We start from the raw sequence: 13,592 nt of genomic DNA, 5'->3' as shown, positions 1-13,592 counted from the left end.
CAACATGTGATCTCCAACTTTCACCGCAGCGGTTTGCAACCAAGTGTGAAGCAGCTGGGATGAGAATCAGCACCTCCAAATCTGAGACCATGGTCCTCAGTCGGAAAAGGGTGGCATGCCCTCTCCAGGTCGGGGATGACATCATGCCCCCAGTGGAGGAGTTCAAGTATCTTGGGGTCTTGTTCACGAGTGAGGGAAGAATGGAACAGGAGTTTGACAGACAGATCGGTGCAACGTCTGCAGTGATAAGGACTTTGTATCAGTCTGTTGTGGTAAAGAGGGAGCTTAGTCGAAAGGCGAAGCTCTCAATTTACCAGTCGATATACCTTCTTACCCTAATATTTGGGCACGAGATGTGTGGGTCGTGACTGAAAGAACAAGATCCTGGATACAAGTGACCGAAATGAATTTCCCCCACAGACTGTCTGAGCTCTCCCTTAGAGATACGGCGAGAACCTTGGTCATCCGGGAGGGGCTCAGCGTCGAGCCGCTGCTCCTCCGCATTGAGAGGAGCCAGATGAGGTGGCTGGGGCATCCAATCCAGATGCCTACCGGACACCTCCCTGTTGAGGTGTTCTGGGCATGTCCCACTGGAAAGAGACCCCGGGGACGACCCAGGACAGGCTGGAAAGACTATGTCTCTGGACTGGCCAGGAAAGGCCTCAGGATCCATCCGGAAGAGCTGAAAGTGGCTGGGGAAAGGGAAGTTTGGGTATCCCTGCTGAAGGTACTTCCCCTGCGACCCGACCTGGAGAAGCGGTAGAAGATGGATGGATAGATAGATGGATGGACGGACCGCACTTTGCGCTTCAGTTGGCAGTCTGAATCTGTCGATAGTTCCAAAATCCTCTCTGCTAGTGTTCCTCATCAGGCTAATATTGGCAAAGCTTGTTTCTTCTCAAGCCAATTTCTACAGCCTATAGCAAGCAACTTTTAACAAACTCTCCCTCACAGTATGGCTTTGATGCTTATGCTATTTTTCTAGCAATTACGTAGCTGGCTTTTCACTGCGGCATTATTGGTCTATCGGCTCCGGGTGAAAATAGATTCCTGTTTCCTCAGACCCACCAATGATTCATTTATCCTCTGTCTTCTAGTTCTCCATTTAAGCTGTTGTATATTTCACTGTGGTAAGCCTCAGAATGGCGCCGAAGATTATTTTCCTTGAGCACCGAAATTTATTGTGTGCACATCAGGCACACAGATTCCCCATTCACCTTTGTGAACAAATTGGAAGAGGTCAATTATTTTGGGAAAATATGACACTCAGAGCCAACTTTTTTCTTTTTTGACAAAGACATATCTCTGAATAGTGTGTCAGGGCTTAGTCAAATGCAGATAAAATTCCAAGGATAGAACAAAATGCCACATACAGACCCAAAGGATGCTCTGCTGTTAGTTCTTTGGCAGTATAGTATTTTACGTTGTCTATTATAAGAAAGTGTACCTCCTAGCTGATAAATAACAAACTGCAGATTTTTTTTTAAAATGAAAAAAAACATGTTTTCCATTTTGCAGATTAAACCAGGGGCCAAGACTAGACCCCCCGGCGGGCCGGTTCCAGGGTGCGGACTGTACGTTTGACACCCCTGATCCAGGGACAAGTGTTGCGAACAGCTTAACCAAAAGAACTAAAAGTCACAACAGAACACAGCCCTGTGAAAGGTGAAGGTAGATCTAATAGAGCTAATATTTCCAACACAAACTATTTGTGGCATCTTGGTGTAAATGAGTGAGGGACATTGAAATGAGTGGAGGAGCTTTATTAAGTAAAAAGCAGTGCTTTTCCACCATTTTTGTGGCATGTATAGGCAACTGTAAACCCTTTGGGGAGCCAGTATTAATGCATGCATTCATTTGTTTTTCGCTACTCATAGCAGGGCCCAATACTAATAGATCACAAAAAGCGGTGTAATGCTGTCATTCAATAGGTCTCAAACAAGAAAACAAGTTTAGAATAGAATAGAAGGCCATTTATTGTCATTATACATTGCACAATGAGATAGGAGCGCTTTGCCTGTTTCAGTGCATACAAAAGTCATGGGTAAAAATCAATAAATACAAATAAAAATCAGTGTAAAATGGAATGCAAAATAAGTATTGCACAAGAAATTTAAATTAGCGTGCCTTTGCATTATTAGCCTGGCTAGAGGAAAGATGAGAGTTCAGGGTGGTGATGGCTCACAGAAATAACCTTGCTTTTGCGCGTCTGTATCACCTTCCAGACGGCAAGAGTTCAAACACTTTAGAATCAGGGTGTGTAGTGTCCTTAACAATGTACCGAGCTCTGCTGAGGCACTGATAGGAGTAAATGTCTGCCAAGGAAGGGAGAGGGCAGCCAATTAACTTTCGTGCTGTTAATTGTCCTCTGAAGCCTTTGTTTGCGCCAGTGCAGCTCATATATCAGATGGAGGCACAGTACGTCAGCAGGCTCTCAATTGATGAGAAGTACAAGGTTTTTGTGTTCAGGTTGTTTTTCCTGAAGACTCTCAGGAAGTGGAGACGCTGTTGAACCTTCTTCATGACCGCTGAGATGGTGTCTGTCCAGGTGAGGTACTTAGAGATCGGGACTCCCAGAAACCTAAATGAGTGGACTCACTCCACACACACTCGCTGTTGAAGAGCAGTTTAGTTCTGTTCCGACTGAAGTCCAAAATGATCTTTGTTTTTGTAGTGTTCAGTGCTAGATTGTTGTCTGTACGACAATGTTGTGAGCTTCTGGACTTACTCTCTATAGGCTCCCTTGTCTCCCTTTGAGATCAGCCCAACCACTGATGTGTTCCCAGCGAATGAGGGGCTGAGACAGTCTTTGATGTGCTTGAGAACAAGCCTCTCAAAGGATTTCATGATGACAGGTGTGAAGGCAACAGGGCACTAGTCATTACGGCTGTTTAAGGGTTTCTTTTTGGGGAGAGAAATTATTCGTGAAGATTTTAAACAGGTGGGGATGACTGGTTGGGACAGTGAGAGGTTGAAGAATGGAAGCCGCTGTACAGCTCGTGGGCATATGCTCTCAGCACCATGCCTGGTACTCCATCCAGGCCAGCAGCCTTCGTGAGGTTCACGGCCAGGAGCACACACCTCAGATTGTGCTCCTGTACAGCGAGTGGTGAGTTGGAGCCCGGTGCGGGTAGGGGTAGAGCTGAAGCAGCTGACAGTCCCTGTGATGATTCAAAATGAGCAAAGAACCTGTAGAGCTCCTCTGCTAATGATTCGCTTCTCACTCATGGTGCAACACATCAGAGCCTTTGAAGTTTCTGAGGCTTTGTAAACCCTGCCACACCTCTCCAGATCTGTTGCTGGCAAGGTGAAACGCTAGCCTAATTTTGTAGTCTGTTTTGGCATTTTTAGTACTCTTTATCAGTTCAGCTCGAACCATGCTGTAAAGAGCTCTGTCACCTGATCTGAAGGCAATGTCATGTGCCCTGAGGAATGAGCGGACATGGTTGGTCATCCAGCGTTTCTGGTTTAGAAAAGCCCTGACACTTTTCTTCATACACACAGTTTCCATACAAAACTTGATAGAGTCCAGTACAGCCCCTGTGTATTTTTACAGGTCCTGGTGTTACAATAGGTCCCAATCTGTGTGTTGGAACCACTCCTGCAGTTGACTCAGTGCAGTCTCTGGCCAGGTTGCTACACTCAGTATACAGCAATCTGCGTCTGTGGGGAGTGAATAAAGGGACGAGCAGCAGGGAGATGTTGTCTTACTCACAAATGTGGGGGAGAGAGAGGTGTGGTTCTGTGGCATTTCTTAATGTTGGAGGACACATGGTCTAAAGTTTTTCCATCTCTTTTTTGACATTTAACATGCTGGTGGTCTTTAAATTGGTCTTGTTAAAGTCCCAGGATATAATGTGAATGCCTTCAGGGTGGGCATGCTGCTGTTCATTAATAACGTTCAGCAGGAGAGAGAGCGAAGCGTTAGCATCTGGTCGGATGTCAACAGCCATGATGGTAACTCCAGTTAGCTCCCTCCGGACATAAAACGGCTGGCATTTAACGGACATGTACTCAATGTCAGGTTAACAGTGTCTCTCAATAATCATGCTGTTGTTGCACAAGTTATCAAGCACGTACAAACAGTGCCCCCCCAACTCTGCTTATACCGGAGTCCAATCCCAACGGTGCATACTGCGGTCTACTAGCTGCACACTACATATGAAATGCTCGGTTGAAGCCAGTTCTCCGTTATGATGAGGACGCAGCAGTCGCACAAACAGCAATTATCTGCAAATTGTAATTACAGATTATCCAGTTTGTTGGCGATGGTTCTGGCGTTTGAGAGGTACAGGCTTGGAAGAGGTGTCCTATGTGGATTGTTCTTTAGCCTTAGCAAGAAGCCGGACCAACGGCTCCATTTTTGCTTCCTATCCCTCCTCCGCCTGCGCTGCTTCACCGGCCCGACAATAATTCGTGGCTAGTCCGATGGTTTCACTAGCTTGTCTGGAACGTTATGTTTGTATTGAAAGTCACCTAAAACTGTAATATTGTGTCGGTATCAAAGGTCCAAAAATTCTTGGCAGGTGTAGTGGTGTACTGTTGAAGCGTGTGCAAGCAAAGTGCCCAGAAAAACAGACAAAATACAAGTTAAAGCATTGATAAAGGAGAGCCATTAGCCGCTGCATCCGTGTGCGTCACCATCAAGACTTTCAAAATAAAGATTGAAATCACACGCTCCACTGTATTTTTTTGAATATTTTTTATACAGATGACATCCATGCAGCAACCAGCATTCAACTTTTCATTTTTATTGGCGCCTACAAATGAATGACAGCCTCATGTTGTTGCTGTCTACATGACAATTGCCCTTCAAGAAGCTTGTGTCATAATAATCTATAATCTTCAATGTTGCAAACTCACCACAGATGGAGTCCACAAAATAGTGAAACTTCCTTTTGAAGATATCCAATGCATGCTGGAGTACTTCCTGGAAGTGGGCCTGACCAAGTGCAATTAGATTGAGTTGCTTTTCAACAGCACTGCGTATGGTGGGTAGTACCAGCTCTGCATCTGTGAAAGAGAAACACTTTTTTTTTTAATATCAATGACCCAAAAAAAAAACAATGTCATACAGGGAAAGAGATTAGTGAAGAAAAGGTGGGACACTGAGATGACCGAGGAGAAGAAAGAAATACAATGAGATGCAATGTAGGGCAAAGATAGAGGTGGCGAAGGCTAAACAAGAGGCATATGACGACATGTACACCCGGTTGGACATGAAATAAGGAGAAAAGGATCTCTACAGGTTAGCCAGACAGATGGATAGAGATGGGAAGGATGTGCAGCAGGTAAGAGTGATTTAAAGACAGAGATGGAAATGTGTTGACTAGAAACCCCGTAGCTCAGTGGTTCGAGCGTTGGTTTGGTAAACCAGGGGTCATGAGTTTGTATCTCACTGGGGCCTCTACTCCCCAAGAGGGGTTGCGTCAGGGAGGGCATCCAGCATAAAATCTGTGCCAAACAAATATGGTATGGAAGCAATTTGGAGAGGTGGTTGTGGAGTTTTTGACCAACTTATTAAACAGAATACAAGCAGGTGAGAAGATGCCAGAAGAATGGAGGACAAGTGTGCTAGCTACCATTTTTTTAGAACAAAGGTTATTTGCAGAGCTGTGGGAACAATGGAGGAATAAAGTCGATGAGCCACACAATGAAGCTATGGGAAAGCGTAGTGGAGGCTAGACTCAGGACAGAAGTAAGTATCTGCGAGCAACAGTATGGTTTCATCCCTTGAAAGGGAACCACAGATGCATTATTTGCCTTGAGGATGCTAAATGAAAAGTACAAAGGTCACATACATTGTGTCTTTGTGGATCTAGAGAAAGCCTATGACAGAGTATCAAGAGAGGAACTGTGGTACTGCATGCATAAGTTTAGTGTGGTAGAGGAATATGTTAGAAAAGTACAGGACATGTATGAGGGCAGCAGAACAAGTGGTGAGGTGTGCTTTAGGTGTGACAGAATTATTTAAGGTGGAGATGGGACTGCATCAGGGATCAGCTCTTAGCCCCTTCCAGTTTTTTGTTGTAATGGATAGGCTGACAGATGAGGTTGGACTGAAATCCCCTGAACCATGATGTTTGCAGATGACATTGTGATCTGCAGTGAAAGCAAGGTGAAGGTGGAGGAACAATTAGAAAGATGGAGGCATGCACTGGAAGGGAGTGGAATGAAGATTCACCAAAGTAAAACAGAATATATGTGTGTGAATGAGAGGGGCGGAGGGGGAAGAGTGAGGCTCCAGGGAGAAGAGATAGCGATGGTGGATGACTTAAAATACTTGGGGTCAACAAGCCAGAGCAATGGTGAGTCTGGTAAGGAAGTGAAGAAATGGGTGCAAGCAGGTTGGAACAACCGTCGGAAGGTGTCTGGTGTGTTATCTAACAGAAGAGTCTTTGCTAGGATGAAGGGCAAAGTTTATAAAACAGTGGTGAGGTCGGCCATGATGTATGGATCAGAGATGGTGGTACTGAAATGACAACAGGAAGCAGAACTGGATGTGGCAGAAATGAAGATGTTGATGTTCTCTCTAGGTGTGAGCAGGTTGGATAGGATTAGAAATGAGCTAATTAGAGGATCAGCCAAAGTTGGATGATTTGGAGACAAGGTTCGAGAGAGCAGACTACGATGGTTTGGACATGTCCAGACGCGAGAGTGAGTATACTGGTAGAAGGGTGCTGAGGATGGAGCTGCCAGGCAAAGGAGCAAGAACAAGTCCAAAGGGAAGATTGATGGATGTTGTGAGGGAAGAATTGAGGGCAGTTGGTGCAAGACAAAGATGCAAGCGATATAGTGAAGAAAATAAGTATTAGAACACCCGGCTATATTGGAAGTTTTCCAACTTAGAAATTATGGAAGGGTCTGAAATTTTCATCGGAGGTGCATGTCCACTGTGAGAGAGATAATTAAAAAAAAAAAATCCAGAAATCACAATGTATGATTTTTTTTTCCGATTTATTTGTGTGATACAGCTGAAAATAAGTATTTGAACACCTGTCAGGTAGAATTCTGACCCTCAAAGACCTGTTAGTCTGTCCTTAAAAGTCCACCTCCACTCCATGTATTATCCTGAATCAGAACCTGTGTGAGGTCGTTAGCTGCAGAAAGACACCTGTCCACCCCATACAATCAGTAAGACTCAAACTTGGAACCTGGCCAAGACCAATGAGCTGTCCAAAGACACCAGAGACAAAATTGTACAACTCCACAAGGCTGGAAAGTGCTATGGAGAAATTGCCAAGCAGCTTGGTGAAAAAAGATCCACTGTTGTAGCAATCATTAGAAAATGGAAGAATCGAAACATGACGGTCAATCTCAATTGGAGTGGAGCCCGATGCAAGATATCACCTTGTGGGGTCTCAATGATCCTTATAAAGGTGAGAAATGAGTCCAGCACTATACGACAGGACTTGATCAATGACCTGAAAAGAGCTGGGACCACTGTTTCCAAAGTTACAGTTGGTAATACACTTAGACGTCATGGTTTGAAATCATGCATGGAATGGAAGGTTCCCCTACTTAAACCAGTACATGTCAAGGCCTGTCTTAAGTTTGCCAATGACCATTTGGATGATACAGAGGAGTCATGGGAGAAAGCTTTGTGGTCAGATGAGACCAAAATGGAACTTTTTGGTCATAATTCCACTAACCGTGTTTGTAGGAAGACAAATAATGAGTTCCATCGCAAGAACACCATCCCTACTGTGAACCATTCGGGATGTTTTTCTGCACATGGGAGAGGACGACTGCACTGTATTAAAGAGAGGATGACCGTGACTATACGTTATGAGATTTTGGGGAACAACCTCTTTCCCTCAGTCAGAGCATTTAAGATGGGTTATGGCTGGGTCTTTCAACATGACAATGACCCGAAGCACACAGCCAGGAAAACCAAGGAGTGGCTCCGTAAGAAGCACATCAAGGTTCTGGCGTGGCCTAGCCAGTCTCCAGACCTAACTCAAATAGAAAATCTTTGGCGGGAACTGAAACTGCATGTTTCTCAGCGACAGCCCAGAAACTAGTCTGATCAAGAGAAGATCTGTGTGGAGGACTAGGCCCTCCTGCAGTGTGTGTAAACCTAGGAAACGTTTGACATCTTTAATTGCAAACGAAGGCTCCTGTACCAAATATTAACATTGTTTTTTCTCAGGTGTACAAATTATTATTTAGAGCTGCATCACACATATAAGTGGTTGAAAAAAATCGTACATTGTGATTTCTGTATTTTTTTTTTTTAGATTCTCTCTCTCACAGTGGACATGCACCGACGATGAAAGTTTCAGAACCTGATTTCTAAGTGAGAGAACTTGCAATATAGCAGGGTGTTCAAATATTTAATTTCTTCAATGTAGGCTTAAATGGAAAATGATGACACGCTGTGGCGACCCCTAACGGCACAAGCCGAAGGGAAAAGAAGATGAACACCCACAAAGGTTTCAAATCATCAAACTGATAAAATCATTCAGTCAATCACTTTATCACTTAGAGACAACCGAAGAAAATAGTTTTCAAATGACAATTAAATTTATTCAGGCACAAAAAAATCCTAACTTTTCTGACCCTCTGTGAAAATGTAATTGCCCTCTGAACGTTATAACGGGTTATGACATCCTTGGGAGCAATAAATGAAATCAAGTGTTTGGGATAATTGAATAATGTTTCACAATGCTCTCGTGGAATTTTGTCCAGCTCTTTTTTGCAGAATTGTTTCAATTCCACCACAGTGAAGTGTTTTCTTGCATGAACTGCTCTTTTAACGTCAAACCATAGCATCTCAATTGGATTTAAATCCAGACTTTGACTTGGCCACTCCAAAACTTTTATTTTTTTTCTTTAGGCATACAGAGGTCGACTTGCTGGTGTGTTCCAGATCATTTTCCTGCAGCATGATCCAAGAGCCCTTTAGTTCGAGGGCACAAACTAATGGCCGGACATTCTCCTTCAGGATTTTCTGCAGAATTAATTGCTCCATCAATCAAAACAAGTTGTGAAGGACCAAAGCAGCCCCAGACCATCACAATGCCACCACCATGCTTTACACATTTTTTACACCAGATGTAACAAACGGCACACCTTCCAAAAAAAATTTATTTTTTTGACTGGTCAGTCCACAGAATGTTTTTCCAAAAGTCTCGAGGATCATCAAGATCTTTTTTGGCAAATATGAGATGAGCTTTTGTATTCTTCACTGACAGCAGGGGTGATCGCTCCCCTGCGAACTCTCCCATGTTTTTCTTGAGGTAGGTCATGAACACTGACCTTAATTTAGCCAAGTGAGGCTTGAAGGTCTTTAGATGTTGTACAGAGTTCCTTTGTGACCTCCTGGATGAATCTTCATCGCACTCTTGGGATTACAATTACTGAGAAGGTTTGCCATTGTTGTTACTTTTCTCCATTTGTGAATAATGGCTTTGACAGTTGTTCGCAAGAGCTTCAAAGCCTTGGAAATGGCTTTGTAACCTTTTCCAAACTGATGGATTTCAATCACTTTTTTCTCATTTCTTCTTGAATTTCTTTGGATCGTGGCATTGATTCTATTTAAATCATGTATAGATTCAGGTATTGGAAATCAGGTTTGGGTGTAGCTTGTGAAATTGAACTCATCTTTCCAAAATGTGTGACTGTGATTGAATGAATGGAGGGCAGGGCCAATTACTTTTTCATAGAGGGTCAGAAAGGTTTGGATTTTTTTTTTTTTTGTGCCTTAGTAAATTGAAGTAAAGTAAATTGTCATTTGAAAACTGCCTTTTGTATTTCCTTGGGTTGTCTCTGAGTGATATTAAAATTGGTTTGATGATTTGAAACCTTTGTGTGTGATCGAAATGGAAAAAAAGGGCATGGGCAAATACTTTTTCACAGCACTGTATCCTAACTTTCTCACACAGTGAATGGCTGTCTTGATTTTACTGTGGCTAAATGCAATTTATTTATGACAAGGCCAAAGTTCCTTTTGTGTACATTAGGTCATTATCTGGTACAAAATGTATTATTTGTAATAATTTGGGTTTGATATGATTGTCCTGCAGGAGATCATTGATTCACTCACTGATCATACATTCTGAACGAGTACTACATCACAAGGGGCTACATCACAAAAGTACTTGTGATGTAGCCCCTTCCTTTCCTTGTTCATCTACACATGACTTGCTAACCATCAGAGACTCTTCTCCAGACTTTTTTGGACAACTCTCGCCAAGTCGCTGAATTTTTTTCTGGAGTTACACGCTAACGCTCTCTATAGAGTGTCACGTCAAAGACGGCGCAAAGGGTCGCCATCTGGTACACAAGTTCAACTGCGTAGGAGGGGACACTGGAACCTGCGCTCACTAGCCAACAAAATGGATGAACTTGAGCTTCTGATCAAGACCTGCAAAGACTCTGGACGTTCTGTCGCCCTGTGCATCACGGAGACTTGGGTTTGTGGATGCGTTCCCAACAGATGCGTAACACAACCCGCCTTTCATCTTTATCGGCTGGACCACATCGCGAAACTTGCGCGGAAATCGAAAGGTGGTGGAATATGATTCTATATCAATGAGAAATGGTGTATGGACGATATGCAGCTCAGCACACATTGAAGCCCACTTTTGGAGTCGCTATCCTTGAACTATAAATGGTGTTACTCACCGCGCGAATTTACATCTCTCATTCTCGTAAGGTTTTACATTCCGCCCCAACCTACTGTGAACGCAGCACTGCTAACGCTCGGTGAGCAGACAAACGAGATTGAGGAAAAAACACCCAGAATCACCGCTTATCCTCCCAAGAGATTTTAACATAGCTAATTAACCACAAACTTCCTAAATATAAGCAACACATAAAATGTCCGATGTTGGAAAATAACATGTTGGACCACTGCCATACCACAAACACGCATATTGCACAATTCCCCATACTCCTCTAGGCTTCTCTTACCATTGCTTATTCTACATAAACCTATATACAGCCTTTGGTAAAATCAGTTAAACCGTGGACCCACGAGGAAAATTTTTAACTTCATAGCTGCTTTGGCTGCACAGACTGGAGTGTCTTTGAAAATTCAGAGAGCAGCCTTGATGAATTCACGGATATTGTTGCTGCGTATGGTGTGAGGTGGTCTGTATCGACAAAAACTTTTCGCACGTTCAATAACAATTTTGTGGTTTACAGACAGACTAAGGCAACTCTGCCAGACTGAAGAGGACGCATATCATTGTGGGGATAGGGATCTCTACAATCGCGCTAGAAACCAGCTGACTAAAGAAACTAACATTACAAAGAGGGATGATGCAGTTAAACTGGAAAAACATCTTGGCGTTAATAACTCCAAATCAGTCTGGCAAGGATTACAATTGCTTACTGATTACAAGTGACAATCCCCACCACTCCCACGAAGACAACAACAGCGGGCAAGGCGATGATCTGAACAGCTTTTACTGCAGGTTTAATAAGGACGCTTTCACTCACATCTCCAACTCCATCGCTTAACATCTTGAAAAGGACGTGAGGCTGTTCTTCAAAGAACAAAATATCAACAAAGCGCCGGGCCGAGACCTCGTGTCCTCATCTTGCCTCAAAGCCTTCGGAGACCAACCTGCTCCTGTCTTCACAAACATCTTCAACAGGTCTCCAGAACTGTGTGAAGTCCCAGCGTGGTTCAAACACTCCACAATCATACTGGTCACCAAAAAAGCAGCAGTCTTAAGTCTAAATGACTATAAACCTGTTGCCTTGACATCTGTGGTCATGAAGTCCTTTGAAAGGCTCGTGTCGGGCCACCTCAAGAATGTTACAGGTCCCCAACTGAACCCACTGCAGTTTTCCTATTAAGCTAACAGGTCTATGGACGATGCCATCAACATGAGTCTAGACTTCATCCTTGAACATCTCAACACTGAGGGAACCTATGGAAGGATCCTGTTCATGGACTTCAGCTCATACCATCATCCTTATAGTCCTCTCCTCCAAGCTTCTCCAGCTCACCGTATCGCCTACCATCTGCCAGTGGATCTACAACTTCCTGATCAGCATGACACAGCAGGTGAGGCTGGGGCACAGCACCACATCCACACGCACCACCAGCACCAGGGGACCCCGAGGTTGTGTCCTCTTCCTTCTGCTCTTCTTGCTCTAAACACACCCGGCCGTCTAACTCCTGAAATTCACAGATGACATCACAATCATCGGTCCCATCAAAGACAGCGACGAGTCTGCGTATCGTGTCGTAATAAGTGGCGAGACTAGAGCTTTTGTGCGTCCAACAATCTGCCGACTGTAGAAATGATTTTGAACTTCAGGACGCATCCTTCACCACGGCTGTCCCACACGGTCTCCAACTGTCTTGTGTCAACTGTTGAGACCTTCAAATTCTTGGCAATTGCAGTCTCACAGGACTTGAAGTGGGAGACGAACATCAACTCCTTCCTCAGAAAAGCCCAGCAAAGTATGTACTTCTTGTGTTTTTTGAGGACACATGGCCTGTCACAAGAGCTGCTGAGACAGTTCTACACAGCGGTCATCCAATCAATACTGTGTACCTCTATCACAGTCTGGTTTGGGGCTGCCACAAAAAACGACAAACTCTGACTGCAACAGACAATCAAAACCGCTGAACGGATTGTCGGCACCACCCTACCCACCATTAAAGATTTGCATGCCACTCGAACTAGGACCAGGGCGGGCTGGATCCTTTCGGACCCTGCACATCCCGCCCACCAGCTCTTCCAGCTCGTTCCATCAGGTCAATGCTACCAATCAATGCAAATCAAAACTAGCAGGCCTTCAAACATTTTTTCCCTCTTGCAATTCAGTGATTAAATTCTTGATCTGCGAATCTACTATTTTCTGCCTTGGGCCATTATTGGGACATACCCTCACACCCTGGTTGTCCAATGAGTATTAGTATCAGCAATATATACTGTAGACTATCACACGATTGTTCACTTTAAACTACTCCCTTTCCACACTTGCACTGGTCTTTTACAGTGAACTGCGAACGGTTGAGGGCATTATGTATAATCTTAACATAATGTGGGGCGTTGACGCACTATAACTGCTCTAAATGCTGGAAGACTTTGCATCTTTGCACAACTGTGACTCTTATAAGGAAGAGTTTCCCATTAATTAAATGTCGATTGTTCTTCGTTCTTGTTAATTTGTTTGTTCTTCTCAGTACTCAACATGAATGTCCTACCAGGCGGCACCGACTGCCGGAAACAAATTGTTGTTACATAGATACATCCATTAAATCTGATTCTGTTTCTGATTCTGATAAAATCCAAAACAGAAGCCACAGAGAGACAACCAATCAAGAGAAAATTATCCATGAAGTTGAGCCCAGATAGTATACCGATCTTGTAGTAGCCATGTACTAGGACAATGCCCAGGTTAGTAGGCTTCAACTTGCGTCCATGCTCTACTGTCACATAGTTCCGTTGACAGATGTTGTTTATGTGGACAGGGATACTGGCATCAGTACCTGCAGGAGACAAATGTAAGTTATTACCTGATTTTTGGAAGTTGCGTTTAACCATTGCTTTCTCTTTAAGTCATTACTAGGAATACTGTGAAAAAAGGGTGCACAGGGTGGCTAGACAGTGCTTTTCACTACT

The 13,592-nt window shown here is 43.8% G+C and overlaps 1 protein-coding gene across 4 annotated transcripts in view; it reads right to left on the bottom strand.

Annotated features, from left to right (window-relative positions):
- The window catches only part of top3b (DNA topoisomerase III beta), a 144,843-nt gene that overhangs the window by 35,057 nt on the left and 96,194 nt on the right, over positions 1-13,592 (bottom strand). For all 4 annotated transcript variants that reach the window (XM_061815878.1, XM_061815879.1, XM_061815877.1 and 1 more), the window contains 2 exons: positions 13,331-13,459; positions 4,864-5,013 (listed from right to left, as the gene is read on the bottom strand). In XM_061815878.1, the coding sequence (XP_061671862.1) occupies positions 4,864-5,013; positions 13,331-13,459 (279 nt within the window). The remainder of the gene's footprint in view (positions 1-4,863; positions 5,014-13,330; positions 13,460-13,592) is intronic.

Source organism: Syngnathoides biaculeatus, chromosome 4, assembly GCF_019802595.1.
Source record: "Syngnathoides biaculeatus isolate LvHL_M chromosome 4, ASM1980259v1, whole genome shotgun sequence".
NCBI classification, from domain to species: Eukaryota; Metazoa; Chordata; class Actinopteri; order Syngnathiformes; family Syngnathidae; genus Syngnathoides; species Syngnathoides biaculeatus.
This window is presented reverse-complemented; position numbering and strand designations above follow the sequence as displayed.